Raw genomic sequence first — 19,046 nt, 5'->3', positions numbered from 1 at the left:
CTGGCGGGCAGGCCCAAGTACCCCAGCGACGACGAGTGCTCCTCGGGGAGCGCCTCCACGTCGGCGGACAGCAACGGGCTGGCGCAGGGACGGGGCCGGCCGGCGGAGGGCGACGCCCACGGCGCGCTGGCAACCGGCCTGGCGGAGGCCAGGCTCATGAAAGACGCGCAGAACCAGCTGGAGGAGGACGTGGAGGTGGTGAAGGCCCAGTTGGCCAGGGAGCTCGGCGTCATCAGCCAAACGCTGCAGGAGGAGCGATACAGGTCGGTGGCACCGTTCAGCTGAAAAGTTCCCGAGTGGAAGCTGGCTTTGCTCGCTGGGCCTCTTCATACCGCCGAGACGTGTTTTTGCGTCTCGATCGTCGCGCGTCAGAGAGGCGGACGCCGAGCGGCTCTCGCGTCGGCCGCCCGACGTTTCCGCTCGCGTCGAGCAGGTCTCGACCAAAATTCGCGATCTTGGGAATTGTCTCGTTGCTCACTGGGAGCCAGTCACGCCAGACTCTCATTGACTGTCGAATGCCCGCTGCCGGCGGCGCAGGCCGTCTGCCGAAAGCGATGACCTCGAGTATGAAAGTCGGCGGGATCTCTGAAGGGACATCGAGTTCAGATGGACTTAGCTCCGTCGCGTCAAGCGGCCAATTGCGGCGTCGAGGTCGAATGCCGCATTGCAATCGACGGCCGGTGCGGCGCCGCGTGTTGCGGTCGTCGCCGCCGACGAGTGCAGAGACGTCGATGTCAAAGTAGCGCGGGCTCTCCGTTTCAGGTATGCGCGTTTGGAGGACCAGCTGAACGACCTGACGGAGCTTCACCAGCACGAGATGACGGACCTGAAGCAAGAACTGGCCAGCATCGAGGAGCGCGTGGCCTACCAGGCCCAAGAGAGAGCCCGCGACATTCAGGTAGCCGCTCCACATCCCGCCGGCTTCCCCCCGTGGCGGCTCGTGACGTTGAGGAGCGTCCCGTGGACCCAAGTCGTCCCTGCCCAAATCTCGTGGCCGTCATTCGTCGGCCACGAGCAGCCTTCCGCTTGCGGCCGCGCCGAGACGTCACCAAATTGACGGAAGGAAGCCTCCCCGGCGAGCGCCTCCGTGTAGCGCTCAAAGCGAAAGGAATCCCTCCGTCACGGTGGCCGGCGGGCAATTTTGTGCGGAACGCATGGCGCACTTTCCGATGGCGGCCCGCCACCGCCGCAGATTAACTTGCGCGGTGTGACGTCCTCCATATGAACCCGTGTCGGCGCATGACGCCCCCGGCCCCGTCGATTCTGACTAATTGCGCGACGACGGTTGCTGGATTTTGGTCCCTGTGTGTGGCAATCACCGGTGGTGGAGTTTAGCTCCCGCCGCGTCTAGGCTCCAGCCCTATCCCCCCGCGAATATTCGGCAATCGTTTTCGGGCAGGCTTTCTCTCCCCCCCCCCCTCTCATGAACCCTTTTCAATCGCCGCTCCGCAGGAAGCTCTGGAGTCGTGCCAGACGCGGGTGACCAAGCTGGAGTTCCAGCAGCAGCAGCAGCAGCAGACGGTGCAGCTGGAGAGCGGCGACGCCCGCGTCCTGCTGGGACGCAGCATCAACATCATGCTGGCCCTGATCACCGTCATCCTGGTGTGCGTCTCCACCGCCGCCAAGTTCGCCGCCCCGCTGGTGAGGAGCCGCCAGCACGTGGCGGCCACCGCGCTGGCCGTCTGCTTCCTGGCCGTCTTCTGGAAGAACTGGGAGCGCCTGCACTTTGCCCTCGAGCGACTGCTGGCGCCGGCGTAGCCGCGGCGGATCGGCTCCCCGGCGATTGCCTGCGCCCAAATGAAATGAAATGAAATGAACTCCTTTCCTGTCTTCAACCTGACGATGACAACCGAAGCATTCCATAGAACCGGTCCGTCGGTAGACCGCTCTCCGGCGAGCGCCCGTTTGTCGCAAGGGTGCTTCAAGGCGCGGGCCAAAATGAGCATTTTTCGGGCCGGGGACGCTGTTTCGGCGATTGATCGGGCAAGCGGGCTTCCGACCCGTCAGTGCCCCGACATTTCGGACTTTGAAGTGTTTACTAACAGCGATCCCCTTTTTTTCTTTTATTGCTGAAAACAATGAAACGTTGTTTTGGTTTACACGAAGGACAATTTGGTTCCGGAAATTGTTTTGACGGTGGCGCGGCACCCGGATTGCCACTCGGGGTCCTTGATCCAGGAAGAAGGCTCTCGCTCACACAAAGCGGGGGATTGGGTGGAAAAAAAGAAAATGGTGTCAAGATGGAGCGCGACTTTGATTTGAAGATGCGCACGGGCACAAACGGACGACTCCGCAAGACCCTTGAAGTCAAGCGCATCTACCTCGGCCGTGCAGGGTTCGTCGGCAGGAAGTTGTTGCTCTTCTCAACACTTGAAAATTCCCTCTTGAAATGGACGAAACATGAGGTCCGCACAAGTCGCTCCGCCTTTGCGACGGCAAGAGTAAATCGCTCGAAACGGTCGCCTTTCTCACGGCGGCGACGAGACTTGACCTCGGATCGCGCGATCCGAAATGGTGGCGTTTTCAGATGATTGGCTTTTTCAAAAGTTGCCACACCAAAAGGTCGCAAAAAAGAGCCGACTCTGCGGCGAGATCCGTTCTACTTTGGGCCGCGGGAAATGCAACTTGCTGTCGTCGTTTTGATGCAGGTGCTATGAGGTTGGCTCGGTTGCCACCACTCGCGTACGCAAACGCAATGCCAGTCGCCGTTGTGCGACGTCATCCTTGCGCCTCATCCGAGTGCGCCGCCTTATGCGGCCAAGGACTGCCGAGAAGCCAAATGGAGGCGTGTCTCGGAGCCGCGGAATCCGAGCAAGAGTGGCGCAAGCGCGGCTTTCTTTGGACCATCTTGGAAGCGGGAAGCGATCAAGGCCGATCGGATCGAAAGCGAGAAAATGGGAGTTCCCCAGGGATCAATCCTCGGCCGCCCCAAAAATGTGAAGCGAGCCTTCTTTATCGGTATTGTCACCGTAAAAGTCATTTTTGATACGTTCTAATTTGCACACGGGTACCTGATGAAGTGTCCTTTCTCTCACTGTAAAATTTGCACATATTTAAAAAAAATAAATAAAATGGACCAACTTCCTGCACGGATGCCAAAAGTACATCGGAAATCATTTCACGCCTCACACCTTGTGAGGTTCGTTGTTCGAATCCCGGCTCGGGCCCTTGTTTGTGGATCTTACATGTGCTTGTGCAGATTTTGCGCGCGCGGACGCTCCCGTATTGGCCCCCAAATGACTTAAATTGCATCCCAAGGCCCCGCCCCCTTTGGCCATTCCAGCCAGCCGAAACACAGAACGGCCTCCTTGTGGAGGCTCATCGCTGACTTCCGGTTGAAGAAGGATCATTACTGTGAGAATGTTGTTACGTGTTGTTTTTAAAACTTCCTTCCCTCCTTGAAAGGGGTGGGGTGGAGCGGGGGGGGGCACATTCCAGAAGGAACATTAGGAAAATGTTGACATTTAATGAACATATCTTTTACAAAACATTTCATGAAACGCCTTAAAATTTCCTTCGACAACTGTGCAATTGACTTTTCTCATTCACATCTATGCATTGCAACTGATCCCACTGATTGTACAAAGGCACAGAACTTTGAACAAGTATTGAAAAATATGAAAAAAGATGAAACGAGATTTATAAAGAAAGGAATTTTAAAACCATTAACACGTGCGCGTAGAAAATCTAAATGTAATCCCTGCCTACACCTTCCAAACTAAGGAGAGTGCTATTAAATGTGTCAAGAATAAAGTATTCACATATCGTTGACAGCGTCTGCTGTGTTGAGTCTGTCTCAGTGACAGACTGGGGCTGCCGTTGTCTTCTTCTGTCATCAACACAGTGTTGTCTTCTACTGTGATCAAAACAGTGTGTCCGCCTAGCGGATACTCCACGAATTGCATCGTATTCAAAATATTCCTTCCGTGTCTTTGATGCCTTTTTTCACTTTTAAATGATCCCGCGGGCCTGATCGAACCTCCTTGGGGCCCGCGTTCGACGCCCCTGAATGAAAGCCTTTTTAATCAGCGTCGACGGAGTTTGTCTTCCGGTTGGGTTGCGCTTGGTTTGACGCTTTTGGACGGATCGGCGCCCCCGACCAACTTGGCGGAACGGGCGGCAGCAGGGGCGTCCGAGTCGGCTGCTTTCCGCGGAGCGGCCCTCGCACCCCAGCGGATGACAAAAGGACCCTCGGGGGACTCCTGTGCCGTCACCAGAATGCCCGCCAGAGGGCGCAAGCGTAACAAGAATCAAGCCCAGATCGCGGTCGGCCTTAGAAAAACAAAAACAAATGGCCGAGTACTATTCATTGCCAAATACGCAGTCGGTCTCGGCATCCGTCGTGTTTTTTTTCCTGTTTTGCTTGACGCAAAATCAAACAAATGTAAAGTCTGCTTTCTTTCAATAATCATTGTCCTTTCGAGTCAACGCCGCGGACGGGGATGGATGGAAGCTCCCATGACAACATCTTTTGCTTCGCGCAAAAAAGTCTTCCGGGTTAAGGTTCAAGTTTCGCTTGCTTTGCCCTCCTCCGGAGATATCAGTCCACGTGCCTCATCGATCCAATTCCAAGTTGAGGAGGATTTGCTCGGAACAAGGGGGGTCACTTTGTATTCGTACTTTGTCTCCAAAAAAGAGATTTCACTTCACCTCAGGGTAGGATTTGGTTCTTCTACTTTGGACTTGTATTGAGTGCAAGGAATGAGGACGTGTTCGCTGTTACGGGACGACAACGGCAGAGGATTGCGCAATCACGACTTCTATTTTACCAGCCGAAGTGAAGTATTTGGAGGGGGGGGGGGGGGAGCGCCCGAATTCAAAGGCACCCTGGAGTTCTTGCAGTCGCTAGGCAACAGCAGCCTCGGCCGCTTCCACGACGTCACCGGCAATCAAAAAAAAAAATCTTAACAGCTCTGGTCAAATGCCAGCTGTCGATGATCCCTTTTTGGTTTTATTTCCAATAACAAAAAAAAAAAAAAAAGGGAGGCTGTTTTTGCTTGGAAGTGGATGCTAATTTATGTTGACGCGCTTGAGATACAAGTGAGCCGATTTACCTTTTTTTTTTCGCAATACGGGACATCATTTGGATGCTTTTTTTGTACGCATTGTAAACTTGAGCGATACGAGCGCCGCACGTCGAAGCAGCGGTTCGGCAAACGGTGAACAATTCTTCCCAACGGAGGCTCCCGACCGCTTGTGACCAATGCGAGAGTCCTGTCCAACTCGCCATGAAAGCGGGACGATGACCCGCTGTGTATTTCAAGCGACCGCACGGCTTTTGGCCTCGGGAAAGTCCGCTTGGCTCGCAGCCAAGCGACAAGGCAAAATGACTTTGACATGCCAAGCGGAAGTGCAGACGCTCGCGCTTTTGGGATAGTTGAAGACACAAATGGTATTTTCCTTATCTTCTGCAAGGATCCGACCCCGATCGCGGCATCTCAGCTGCAGTCGTGGTCGAAGACGTATGGCGGCGCACTTCCTTGTTTGTCTGACGGTCGCTTTCCTGACCAAACGCCGGCGGGAGAGGTCTTTTCGTTTCGTTTCAGGCCGATTTGGAGAATCGTCCCCAGGACATTTGTTCAGGTCGTCCGCCAAAGCGTCACGGGCGAGTTTGCCGTGGGGTCCGGAGTTCGCGACGCCCTGAAAAATAGCAAAAAAAAAAAAAAAAAAAAAAGAAGCGAAAACAGGCGAGCGTTTTGTGTTCCACGCTCGGCATTCCTGCGGCGGACTGCGGGCGTCCTGCCCCCGACTTGGACAATTTGGACAAAACAAAGACGCTGGTGTGCGAGCGGCGGAGAAAAAATGTCTCTTCTTTGTGTTTCTTTGTTTGTTTTTTTCCCTTCGGTGACGTGACTCGGTGGGAGCTGACCTCGTTTTGCTGGCCAAAGCCGTCACGTGCGCCAACATTCTCCGAGCATGCGGGACGCATCGACCGCAATGGCCAAAAAGACACGCAGGAAATGAGATTCGCGAGATTGAAATTGGACAGGGTGGCTTTGCATTTGGGTCCTTTTGGTGCAGACCCGCGACACCGAAGCGATCCAAAACATCCGACAATGATACCGTGCACGCGCTCCTCCCTATGGAAAACTCTGTTTTTCATTTCACAATAATAAAGATGTCATTTGGTGAGGAAAAATTGTCACAACTGGCCATTTCATTTTTTCATTATTACTTAAGAATGATTGTTTTTTTTTTTGGGGGGCGGGATTCCTCTCCTACAAAAGTTCTCATTTTTGTTTTAGTTTCCGCATTTCTAGTCCCGTACATGCTGTGACTACTTTTTCATTTTTCTTTCAGTGAAGGAGTCGAATCGGTACTTTTATGTTTGTTTCACACGTTGCTCTCCTCCCTCTTAAGTTTGGAGAGGGGGTGGGGGGGGTACTTTGAGGAGCTTTTTACTTCGGTAAAAGCGGAAGTCGTGATTCAACTCTTTGACTGAAGTCAAAAAGTGCCGAGAGAGAGTCTTGATTCCATCCGAGGTCGCTCGGTGGACTTTTCTTGGAGTGCAGTCAGCGCTTCTTTTTTTTTGTTAGACAAAAAAAAAAAAAACGGAAGTTGACTGTGTGAGTACTTTTGCCACCTCTGTCGGCGCCCAAAAGAAGCCCCAATGTGACTTTTATCTCAAGGTGCAAACTGAGTTTTGGCGGGGGAGACATTTCCCCTTTCTGATGCGGTGGCGTGTGTGCGCAAAGCACTTCCTGCTGACTGACAGCGCTCAAATACGAATCTACTCTTTGCAGCGCACTTTTTCTTTTTTTTGGGGGGGGGGATCACCAATGTGCATGACGACTCTGGCCGGCCTACTCTGGAAGTCACGATTGCAGTTCAAAGCCCTTTTGGCTTGTAGGTTGCGAGCGCCCGAAAACACGCGCTGAGAGAATCGAAGATGGGGTGTCGCGGAAGAAGTCGAAATGTGGTTTGTTTTGCATCAGGGCTCTTTTGGTTTTATGCTGTGCCTGGGTAGGAAGCGACATGCTTCCTACCCAGTCTTGAAGAAGAGTGAAAACGAAGAGACACGCATACCGATACCATCTTGTTTAGCCCACAGGCGGCAAACTGAAGTTTGCCGCCTGTGGGCTAAATGCCAGGTGGGGCCCGCCACATCATTTCGTGTGGCCCGCGAAAGCAGCTCAAAGATGTCAACTTCCATGATCCTTTCTAACACGTGCAGCAGCGTTTTAAATTCTCATATGTGATCAATAAGAGATGTCGTCGAAGCATTTTCTTGTTCCCAAACCCCTCATGACGGGAACTTCAGCTGTTGAATCAACAGTTATTCTTGACTTCTTTCTATGGTTTCAGTCATATCGGCCCTCCAAGCGAAACGGTCCCGAAAATGTGGCCCGCGCCAAAAATGACTTTGACAGCCCCGGTTGAGGCGAATGCGTGGGCCAAAGGTCACTTCCGCATGAGAAGAAGAAAGGCGAAACTTGGGCCACGACATCCCGTTGAACCTTTTTTGGTGTCTTGGTGTGACGGCAGTCGCTTCTGTCAATAAAAGTCAAAAAGTCTTTGGGAAAATAAAGTGCAGTGAGCTGAAAAATCGACATCGGGAAGCCAGCCGGCTGGCGATGATATTCGGAATCGGTGCCTTGCTGCATCACAATAGACAACGGCCGGTAAAAATAGGAGACAGAAAAAAACCCCGCTCAAGCTGGGAGGGTTCGCGCGAGAGCGGGAGCGAGAGCGAGAGCGAACGAGCGAGAGAAAGCAAGAAGCCGGAATTTGCAAGCCCCCGCCGCTCCCTCCCCCCTCGCCTCTCTCGCCGCGGCTCCCACGCTGCTCATTCGTCTCTCGGGGCGCGGCGGCGGACGCTCGCGGCCGTCGTTCGCCTTCTCGACGCCGCGATGGACGCCGCGCGCTTCCCTCCGCTCCTCGAGGAGGCCTCGGACGCCGCAGGTCTGTGCGCTCGCCTTTCGTCAGCCTCCGCGCGGGCGTGTGCGCGCGCGCGCGCACGTCGCGATGCTGCGCCGGTGACTATTTTGAGCCGGGAGGGGAGGGAAGGATGGTCGGGCGAGCGGGCGGGCACCTGGCGTCAGGATGCGCGCGGGCAGCGTCTGGGCTCGGTTAGCAAGTGCGCTCGGGGTCCTTGGTTGTTTTCAAAGCCGTTTGATGGTGCGCTGGCAGGGGGGGGCAAAACCGGCCGCCTGTTTCCAGCGGAACTTCCCGCGGCGGGCCAAAGGAGAAGAGGCCCCAAAGCGGCGCTCGTCCGGCTCGGCTCACTTGCACGCCGCCGTTGCTCTTTCAGCATTTTTGGTCGCAGGGCGACGCGAATGCTGGCTTCATCCGGTGACCTTCATTCGGAAGCTTCCGAGATGAACGTGCTCCTCGGCCCGCCGGGGATGCTTTCGCTTGATCGATTGACGGCGGTGCTGAAATGCGCACGAAATCTTTGCCGTTGCTGTCGTTCACCAGCGGCTGAAAAAGCAAAGCAAAACAAAACACAAACGGTCCCCGAAAGTAAGGAAACGTCCCAAACCATCATGCGGCAAAAATCGTTTCCCAACAAGCTCGCAATCGTCGGCAACGGGGTGAGCGATATTTTTGGGGCAGCGTTCTTTTTGCGGGACGTGTCTTTGACTGCGTGTTTACCCGCAGCACGTTTCGTCGGAGGGTCGGTGGCGCGGAAAAGTCAGCGACCTCGTCGAGCGCGTGGCTTCCTCTTCCTGTGTGCGCAACACAAAAGCAAAAAGCCCCAAAAATGAGCCGCCGCGAACAACACGACGGCGTGGAAGGCTTTGGATTGCCTTGCGTGCGCAAGACGGGGGAGGAATCTGCCGGCTCGCGACGTGCTCGGCCTCGCTAACTCTTCATCTCTTCCCCTCGACGTCGCGTCCGAGCGAGCGCGGGTGATGAAGAAAGGCGGCCATTTTTCGCAGGGCGCAGCGGCAGAGTTGGACGCATCACGGCTGCGAGCTTCTCGCGGAGGCGAGGCGGACGAGAAGGAGCCTTCGGGGCCCCGGAGGCCTCCCCGCCTTTTTGGGGGCTTTCCCCTCCCTCCCTCAAAGGCAGCGCATATGGGACTGACGTCATCCGCTTCTTTCTTCGGAGCACGAGTGCGTCCGAATCATCCCATCGCTCCGGTCCGAAAACCGAAGAAGGATCGGAAGAAATGGAATCCTGTTTTTGGGGCCCCTCCCGTCTTTCAAACAAGCGGAAGGAGGCCTTGATGTGATGTGAAGGCTTCAGGTTCCAAAGTAGGGCTAAAGTCGTCGGCTCGATCTTCAATCAGCTTCCTGGCGTCGTCACGCCGTCTCCCCTGCGCTCGATCCTCGCGGCGTTCCTGAAGACACCGGGCGCCTCCTCGCGCCAGCCGCTGCGGGGAAACAGGAATGATAGGGCGAGCCGACGTGAAATGATGACATCCCGCCAAAAGGTGGCGCTTGGCGCCGGGCGGCCGCCAAATCACGACGAGCAAGAATCGGCTGAGCCGAGACGCCGCCCGTGAGGCCGGCTTCGGATGAGGCGCGGCTCTCCTCGGTCCTCGCCGCGCTTCCGACGTCAGCCCTGAAACCCAAAGAGAAGCTCTTGCGCGCCGGCGCCCCCGCCGCTCTTCCGAGGCTGCCGCAAGATTGCGTCGGCTGGAAAAAGCAAAGCGCAAAGGGCGACAGTGACCGCGACGCGAAGCGGGTCGGCGTGAGTGACGCCGCAAACCGCTGAACAGTTCGAGGCATTGAAAACGCACCGACCGGACTAAAACAGAAGAATTGACGGCGACGAACGCGGAGGGCGTTCACTTTCGGGGACACGCCGCCGATGGGCCGACGGAAAGCATCGACGGAAAGCAAGCGCGCAGCAACTGCAGCCCGACGACACGGCAAATCCTCACGGCCGGCTGTTCTTTATCCTCTGACAGGACAAGCGCCACGTCCGCTCAAGCCCAAGCGAAAACGTGGCGAAAACTGCTACCCGTGCATCCGTCCACTTCCTGCTCCGCCTCTCCTCGCAAGGGTCGCTCTCCCGGCCGCCTTTGGCGGAACCGGTTGCCGGCCCAACGGTCCTCCGCGCTCACACTCGCACCTCGGGACAAATTTTGGAGCGTTCAATCAGCCTGCCGTGCATGTTTTTGGAATGTGGGAGGAAAGCGGAATACCCGGAGAAAAGCCACGGGGGGACCACGCACATTTTGGGGTCTTTTCGCTTTTGTAACGTACGGAGGGCGCTTATTCCAGCAAGATGTTTGCCGTTCTTGCCAATGGACTCGGAGGGCAAATCGAAGCCGGCGCTTCGGCGCCGTCGCCAGGGAAGGAGCGGCTCCGCTTTTGCCCCGCCGGTCCCTCCGGTTTGCTGACAAGCGAAGCCAGTTTGCTCCCTTGGGCTCGCTGACAACAAAGCCTGGCGTCTCGTCTCGTTTTGTTTTGTTTTCCTGCAGCGCTCGCCAATGATTTTTTGTTTTGTATTTTTTTCCCGTCCTCACGCCCATCTGGCCTCCGCTTTTCCTTTACTCCCGAGCGCGCGACAGCTGCGCGCGACGTCACCTATCGCGATGTGGGAGGGGCGCGCGCGAGGCTTTGCTCTCCGTCGCGCTCCGGGGCCACTTTGCGTTTGAAACGGGAGACGGGCCGGGCCGTATCGCCGCGCGCCGCTCGCAGGTATGGTCGAGACTTCTTGCAGCTCCGCGATGAATCGTTCTCATCAGCATTGTTTTGTCACTCACGTTCATCGTGTCTCATTGATTGTTTGATTTCAACTCCGGCCGCTTGGAACAAACGAACCGGCCGAGGCGATGTTGCCAGATTGGTTGGGTTTTTTTTCGCTTCGCCGGATTTTCATCGAGCATTTTGGGAGTTACGTGAATGCAAAAAAAAAATGAAGGCTGATTGCAGTCAGGAAATTGCGATCCATTTTTCCCCTGACGGAACGATTCCATCGAAAATTTGATTTTTTTTTCCCGATGAATTGAGAAGAAACCGATTTCCAAACGATAAGAAGTCATCGATGCTTGTAAAATATGCAAACGTATTGTCACGGTAAAATAGTTCCGTCGATTAAAAAAAAAAAAAAGCGATTTGCAAATGAAGTGCACGTGAATGCGCTCCTTTCGAAAACATCCCAACGATTCACCGAGGCGAGGAAAGATTGAACGACGACGTCTGAAATATGTCGTGCGGAAACAAGAAAAGAGCACATTTGGGAGGCTCTCGTCGTGAACAAATGCCTTGAGCAAAGGTGACACGCAGCGTGGAAGCGCTCGCTTTTCAAAGGGAACATTTCAACATTTGGAATTCCCAGACGACTTCATGAGTTGAATGAGGCTTAAAAAAAAAAAAAAAAGAAGAATGGTGATGTTGTTTCGGTCGAGGTCGGTTTGCCTCGAGCGACATGCGCGAGACGCGTTTCTCACATCTTCTGTGACTGGTCGCCCCGGGTTGCTGCTGCATTGCTGAGTGTTGAGTCATCATCATGACTTCGGCTTGCCGCCCCCCCCCTCCGCATTCTCAGCCCCCTGCCGCCACCTGCTGGACGGAAAAGTCCCCGCAGGGCGCCGTTTGCGTCTTCCGAGCAGCGCTGGCAAGTCGCAGAGTCGTCCCCGGCGGAGACTTGGTTCCAAATTCTTGGCGGGCTTGCGCCGCGCCTCAATCCGACAATCGCACTTTTCTCACTTCCTCGATTTGAAAGCAGGCATCGGGAGTGCAATCTTGCACCTCCTTTTTTTTTCAACATAAGCCAAAGATGACAAGCGGTTAAAAGGTGAAAAGGTGGCCGGCCGTACTTTGAATCTTCAAATGGGTGCTGCTGCCGTAGAAAGAGAATTCAAAGGCGCCCTCGTGGATTCCAATCAAGAGCAGGGTGCTCTTGATTGGAATCACGACGGCGGGGCCCGCTTTTGCGCGCCCGCATCTGAGCGCTTTGGTGTCTCCTCCAGATGATCTGAGCGGGCTCAAAGCGGACAGCGGCCTCGCCGCGGAGCGCGTCGCCTTCGAGGGGAAGGACCACCACCACCGCCGCCGCCGCGAGAAGGTGGAGACGGAGCGCCAGCCGACGGGGCGGGACGGCGACGAGCAGCAACTGGACGAGCTGAGGGCTCAAGTCCCGCAGCTGCTGCTGGAGCTGGACCGGGCCAGGGAGGCGTCCGGGAAGCACCGCCGCAGCTTCCTGGAGCTGCAAGGTGAGAACCGGCCGCCGCCGTCCGACCCGGCGGGTGCCGCCCTCTGGCTTGACAGACGGCCGGGCCCTCGGGCTCCGAGCAGAAGCCATTCTTTTGGGGGGTGGGGGGGGGGAGATACTTTGACCCCCCCCGCTCATTTCAAACCCTCTCGCCCTCATCAAGCGTTGAATTCCGAGGCTGTTTGTCGGTCGCTCCCGCACACCCAGAAAACAAAGCGTCGTTCGTATCGCCCGAGCGAACGGTCCCAGTGACCCGACTGGCGATACAAGCCGAGAAACAGCATTCGATTGAAAAGTCGATCCTGGTTCCCAAAAAGCTCTGTCACCACGCAAATTGGAAGGCAAAACTCGCAGCTCGCGTACACGCCGGCTCCTGTCCCGGACACTCGGGAAAGGCTTCTTCGTCCGTCTGCGTCTGCATGCTACCGCCCCCCGGTGGCCAAAGGTTCCATTCGATTCCATCCTCTTGTGACCGCGACGTTGAACAAAGTACAACGTGATCCAGGCGTGTCATAGTTGACGTCGTAAGACGAGTCGCTAAGCATCCGCGCGGCCGCCGTGCCGGCCGGAGGAGCCGCTGGAATCTGACAGAAATGACAACCAACGAAAAACACCACCTGGAGGTGAGCGTCGTATCGTTTGGCCTCCCGCGCGCCGTCGTATTAAAAGCAAGAGGATGAGCTCAACGCTTCCTGTTGCTCCCTCCAACAAACTCCCACACGTCATCTCCATGTCATCCCGGATGTCATCTTTTCGAGGCCCCCGAGCGGCCGCAGCAAGGCCTTCTGAGTAACGACCTGCGGCCATCTCACGAGTGTGTGCGTCATGCGGCGCACGTGTGTGTGTGCGTGTGTGTGTATGTGTGTGTGTCAGCAGCGCATTCCTGGAACAACTGCGCACGCTCAAGAGAAGCTTCCAGAGTTCCCGTTGGGACAGCTCAGCTGTTCCGCGTCGCCAACTGGCGGGGTTCCTCAGGGAACATTGTCGGGGAGTGACATCAGGTGCAGTGGGGGAGGGTGTGGGGAGGGGGGTCGGGTTTCCCTGCTTCCAGGGCAGTTAGTTGTGCTGCCAGTGACGCACCTTTACCGACTTTGCACTCGAGCTGGGAAGTGGGGCCTTGGAAATAGAAAAGCGCCGATTCAAATGGAGATTTCCAAGGTTGATGTGTTCAACCCATTTCAGATTTCAGTGGCTCAGGAACGATCTCAACATCACTCGGTGAGCACTGGCAAAATTACAACCCCAAAAAAGAAAAAAGACAATTTGGTTGGATGGCTTTTGCCTCTCAAATCCAAACGGCTCGAGCGCTGACGACTGGAGCGAATCTCGTTCGGTGCAGACGAATGTTCCCATCGACATCGTTGCTGGAGTTAGCAGGCGGGAGCGCGTCACATTCCGCTTCGATCATCTCGACTGTGGGGAACTGCAGAAAACGCTCACTCGCCTCGTGTCGGAGTTTGAGAAACATGCGCGTGGCGCAAAAACTTGCTTTGGTGCCTCAGTTTTGCTTCAGGGGCAAACGCCTCATCCGGTTGCCATCTTTCTGTCCGTCTGCTCAATTGACGTTTTGCTCTTATCTCTTTTCCCATTGCCCCCCCCCCACTGGTCTCCTCCCTGCAGGACTGTTGGAGGACGAACGTCTGGCCAGCGCCCATCAGGCCGAAGCCTTCACTCGACAGATCCAGAATCTGCAAGGTGCGCTCGAAGAAGGCGCGTTCGACTTGACAATAGCCGCCTTGTCGCATTTCCAAAACGCCGAACGCCTCAGCGCAAGTGTTGGCCGAGAGAGGGAGGAATCACTGACGGGCGCGACGTCAGCAGGGCGACACCCTGAACCGCTCGCCGGGCAGTCGCAGGGCACGCACAGAGACAAACAAACACCGTCGCGCCGAGTCAGGCCGCCGTCCGCCTCAACAAAGGCGGCCGCGGCGAGGTCACGACCGCTCAACGGAATCCAATGGCAACATTTGTTGTCTCCGCGTTAAAAAAGTGATCCGAACGTCGATTGCCCGACACTAAACTCGGACTCGCCCTCCCGCAGCCCAGCTGCGCTCGGCGCGGGCGGAGATGGACGGCCTGGAGGAGGAGGAGAAGGCCGGCGAGCTGGCCGAGGCGCGGGAGGAGCTGCGCGCCGCCCGGGAGGAGGCGCTCCTGCTGCAGCAGGCGGCCGAGGAGGCGGCGGCCGAGCGCGAGAACGACATCGCCTCGCTGCAGGAGGAGCTGTGCCGGCGCAGGGCCGAGCTCCGGCGCCTCGGCGACGACGCGCGCGAGTACGAGCTGGAGATCGCCGCGCCAAGGGGCGACATCGGCGTGAAGAGCCGGCGCGGCGAAGCCCGGACGACGGAGGGTGAGAACCGCGCCCGCTTCCGAGCCCGCTCACGATCCGTTTTCTGATCGGTTTCTCCTCAGGAGGGTCGCGGGGTGTGCCGGAGCCTTTCCTCGGGCGGTAGGCGGGGTAGGGAGGGAGGGGGGTCGCCAGCCCATCGCAGCGTCAGCAAATATATCATTGATATATCATATCTGACATTTAATAAGTTGAACTGCGGCGATTGCGGTGTCGAGGGAGTCCCGTGCACGATGACGATCGCAGGCCCGTCAAGTCAAGTCGGGGTAAGAGGGCCAAGTTGCCGATTTATTGATTCGGGAGTGTACGTCAGGTGCTTTTCTCGCATTTCTCGGCGACTCAAGTCTAGTCGGGCTCCCCCCGCGTACAATCAGAAGCCACGCGGACGCGGTGACTTGCCGTCTCCCTGAAGCCGCCCTGTCCCACCCAGGCGACGCGGACCCGCTGAAGGGGGAGTGCCGGACCCTGCGGGAGGAGTGCCGGGCCCTGAAGGAGGACAACCGGCGCCTATCGGAGAGGCTGCAGCTGCTCCGCAGACAGCGGACAAGGTGAGAGGTCGCTCGGCAGCCGCGCTTAGCGGACGGATCGGCTGACGGCGATATACCTTCCGGAACAGCGAGCCGACAACAGCGGACGCCCGTTTGGTGGCCGCGTTGCGATGCGGCGGGCCGGGCCGGGCCGGGCCTGCCGTGCCGACTTCATCCACCACGCCGCCGTCCGTGTGACGCGACAATGCCGGCCGGTGTTAAAAAGCACAGCGCGAAGCACAGATCACCCGCAGACATTCGGACTGACCTAAACTAAAAACTCACAAACCACTCACCACGGCTTGGGACGATTGATTTTCGCCAATCGGACGGTTTGGCTTGGCCTGAGCAACCGTCCTGGAAAAATGCGGACTTTGAGAGCCGATGAATTTGAAATGCGGGAAACGGTCGGGTTGACCCCGTCATCCAAGTTCCGTCGGCCGGCGATGTTCAGGTTGCGGACCGCTGCGGAGTGGGAGCGGCGCCCACAAACGCAGGCCAGGCGAAGGCCGACGACCAACAAAATAACAGTTGATTAGCAAAAATACGCTCGCAAGACCGACAAAGGACAACTTAAAACGCTGGGAATCATAAGCGGGAAAAGTAATCACGCCAAATCACTCGTCAGAAAAGCCAAAAGATACCTGAATATGCACCGAGGACAACGCGACAAACAAGAAAAATGCCCCACGGGAACCAAACAAGAAAAGACACCCGATTGAGCGAGATCTACAAAGGTCTCGAAAATCAGCACCGGGCCCAAAGGTCGCGAGCAAGGCCGATCATCCCACCTCGGAAGTCCTTCCGCGGTCTGATGATTGGGATGCGCCGCTGGGGGGAACGCCCTCCGCCCCGGCCGGAACGGCGACGCAAAACAAAAACAGAACACGACAAGCGATGCCGATGGTGAAGGGCCGAGCTGGATTAGATTGATTTACAGAACGCGCGGGATTCCAGCCAATTGAGCGCGCTGAAACCGGCTCGACGACAAATCGACCCACTCTGCCGGACGCTTGAAGCGTGCGGCGGCTGTTGCCAAATTCCGCCGATTCTTCACGACGTGCGAGCCGCGCGGCGTGATGTCGCCTCCGGATCGAAAGTCTTGGAAGTCCGGATCCAAGTCTCAAGTGCAAATCGTGAGCGTCGAGACTTTTTTGGGTGAGAAATGAAGAGCTGGAATGCTTCGGTGCACAAGGGGCGGTCGGCCGCGAAGGTCGTTTGCGCGCACGTTCATTTGGGCCAATTGCGCGGCTTTTGACTTTGAGAGACGACAATGGGCAAGCGCATTCAAAGAGCACGCGAACTTGGAGGTTTGGGGGAGGGAGTCGGCATCCTCATCGTTCTTCTCCCAAAACGTTCCAGTGTCACCCCGGTAGGCGCAGTGCCCAATTTCTTTGTTTCTTTCGGTTCTTACTGCTTCTCAGCGCGCTCCTCACCCGCTCTCCTTTGGCCCTCCCCCCCAGCCCCAGCGCGTACTTGGCCCCCAAGGAGGAAGAGGCGGGCACCCAAGGCGGCCAGGGGACGGAGACGCCCGCTGACGAGGTTGTGAGCGACAGCTACATGACGGTGGGCCGGGCGGACGCCTCCGTCCGGAAGAACGGCGGCGGCGGGGAGGTGGTCTCGCTCCGCGAGCAGCTGAAGCGGGCCGAGGAGAAGGCCCGGCAGGTTCAGAGAGAGGTCAGGGCTCCTTTGGGATTTGGGAGTGGACTCGCTGTCAAACTCAACATCAAACCGAGTGGCGTTGCACGTTGCGTACTTTGAACAAGCGCGTCACTCGGCCTCTGAGACCGCCGGCTTCGCGCCGACACCGAACAGGCCGGCGCGAAGCAACGCATATTTGGCCGCAAAGCGCGTCGCGACGCGTGACCGTCAAGCGATCCTCACCGGCGTACATTCGTGACCCGCTGCGAAAAACGACCGCGATTGCTGCAGATCACGCCCGGAGGGAAACCTTTCTTTGATTACGACCCGACCAAGAATTATTCACGGAGGAGATCACTCACTTCCTACTGTGTCATTTAGAAAGAACAAATCTTGAGTCCAAATCCATCATCTAAATCCCTTTGATCGCCGTGAGAACAACAAAACAGAACGAGCGCACTCGCTCAGAGGCCGCCGTCGGCCACGGATCGCGCTCAAACGCTCGACAAGGCCCGCCCCTTGCCGATCGTCCGGAGATTTCGATGCGTATTCCGCTCGCCGTTTCTTGGTCTGCGACGTATTTTAAAAGTGCGCTTTCCTCACGTGAAACGGGTCAAACGAGAGCGCGCGTCCTTCGCGATAAACGGGATGGCGCCGTCGTGCAACCTTTTTCCAGTCAGCGAGCGTCCTGTCGCCTTTGCTCCAGTGCGACGCCCTGAAGTTGGAGCTGCGGGAGCTGCAGGAGCTCTACGACGGCAGTCAGAGGGAGCGCCGCCAGCTGGAGGAGGAGCTTGGGCGCTGCAAGGCGGAGCTGGAGAAGTTGGCTGGCGGCGATCCGGTGAGTGAGGCCGCGCGACCTCCCTTTTCCAACTTTTCGTAGACCGTGGCACAAGTTTGACTCGGGAATTGAAAAAAAAGATCCAAGTCGGTATACGGTGGTCCCTTGAGTTAGGAGGGGGTTTTTTGTGTCGTGAGCCAAAACGACAACCTCCCACAAAAACAATCGTAAAGTCGTCACGCGCGGGCAAGAAGAGTCCCGGTCATCGACCGGCTCACGGAACAACTTAAGTCGAGGGAACCGCTGTCACCGCACGCAGCGCTTGTGTCTTCTCTCCCGTTCGACGAGGAGCCACTGCAGACGAACACGAACGCAATCGCGCCGACTGTCTCTTCTGTCTGCGGTGTGGCTTTCATGCTATGGGGGCGTACGGTATGTTTATCACTGGTTGGCTTTCCGCGGGAAGATGGGAGGGGGACAACGTGCCCCTCCCAAAAACGAAGGAGGCGGGAAAGGAAACCTGGCGCTAGCGTGCCGTGTGTCATCGCTGCTTTTTTTTTTTTTGTGCGTGCATGTGACGAGGCGTCCGCGTGTTGCATCAAACTGTCTCCCCGCGGCCGTCCTTCTTCTCTGAATGTCGGCGAGCGCCGAGCCCCCCCCGGCCCCCTTTCCTTTCCCATCGCAGACGGTCGCGCCATTCACGTCTGATTTGCATCCTTCCATCCACGCCTCGGTTCATTCACGCCGGCCATCCCCCGCCGTCCTTGTGTTTGTTTGATTCCCTCCTCAGAGCTTCATCCATCCGTCTGAGCCCCCTGTTCTCTCCATCCCCCTCATAGGAATGATTGTAATAGTGGGCGTGGTCTGGTGCTGGCTGTCCGACTTGGCGTCCCGGAGAGCAAGGTATGAGAGGAGCCCGTCGACGCCGCGCAAAACGCCTCCGTTTCAGGCCTGCGGGAAGGAAAGAGGGAGGAGCAAAACAAAACAAAAACTTCTCCCCGCCTGATTGGTCCATTTCTTCGTAGTTAGCGGCGTTATTTGACTCGACGTTCGTTGTACGGGAGAAGAAGAGCGTTTGAAACGGGAATTCAGTGATCGTAACCGCTTTAACGCCGGCCATTGAAAAGCGAGGAAAAAAAAGTTTGCCAACAGCAACACCCGAAAAGGTTGGGGACCCCCGCTCAAAGATGCACTCGGCGCGGACCAGGAGGAGTCGCATTCAAAAACCTTTTCATTTCTTTTTGACATGGTATTGAGCTACTGTAGCATTGAGAACGTAAATATTGCGCCGCGCTATTTTCCTGGCCGAAAAAAATGTTTGGGTGGGCGGGGCCTGAAACGGACGAAAGGCATTTGAATCAAGAAAGACGCTTCGGTTGAGTCGTGTGTCGCCGGGATGCCGCCGCGTGGCACCGAAAGGAAGAAGCCTCGGCTCTCGCTTCGCACATCCCCCCCCCCCCCCCCCCCCCCCCCCCCCCAAATGGAAGCCGTGTGGGGAAAAGGGACGGCCGGGCAGTTTGCACTGTTGCATGTCGTCAAAGCCACGAGCACGATGGGTTGCCGCACACTGTCACCAGTAAAATAAAATCAAATTCAAGGCAACAAAGTTGAAGGACAGAAGTGCTTCGAGTTTTGCTGTGGTGGA

General features: G+C 56.7%; 2 protein-coding genes across 2 annotated transcripts in view; both read left to right on the top strand.

The window, feature by feature from the left end:
• LOC109522952 (transmembrane and coiled-coil domains protein 3-like) overlaps positions 1-1,773 on the top strand; it is a 6,936-nt gene extending 5,163 nt beyond the window's left edge. The window contains exons 3-5 of the mRNA XM_019881776.1: positions 1-263; positions 763-898; positions 1,453-1,773. The exon at positions 1-263 is cut by the window's left edge and continues 13 nt beyond it. Coding sequence (XP_019737335.1) covers positions 1-263; positions 763-898; positions 1,453-1,758 — 705 coding nt within the window. The 3' untranslated portion in view covers positions 1,759-1,773. The remainder of the gene's footprint in view (positions 264-762; positions 899-1,452) is intronic.
• A 5,892-nt stretch (positions 1,774-7,665) lies between these two features.
• Positions 7,666-19,046, top strand: part of LOC109522954 (coiled-coil domain-containing protein 136-like) — a 13,340-nt gene continuing 1,959 nt past the window's right edge. Inside the window, 9 exon segments of the mRNA XM_019881778.1 lie at positions 7,666-7,902; positions 11,870-12,112; positions 13,732-13,806; positions 14,153-14,438; positions 14,440-14,462; positions 14,820-15,003; positions 16,446-16,659; positions 17,330-17,461; positions 18,192-18,304. Of these exon segments, the coding sequence (XP_019737337.1) occupies positions 7,851-7,902; positions 11,870-12,112; positions 13,732-13,806; positions 14,153-14,438; positions 14,440-14,462; positions 14,820-15,003; positions 16,446-16,659; positions 17,330-17,461; positions 18,192-18,304 (1,322 nt within the window). The 5' untranslated portion in view covers positions 7,666-7,850.

The sequence above is a fragment of the Hippocampus comes genome, unplaced genomic scaffold, assembly GCF_001891065.2.
Source record: "Hippocampus comes isolate QL1 unplaced genomic scaffold, H_comes_QL1_v1.1 scaffold299, whole genome shotgun sequence".
NCBI lineage: Eukaryota > Metazoa > Chordata > Actinopteri > Syngnathiformes > Syngnathidae > Hippocampus > Hippocampus comes.
This window is presented reverse-complemented; position numbering and strand designations above follow the sequence as displayed.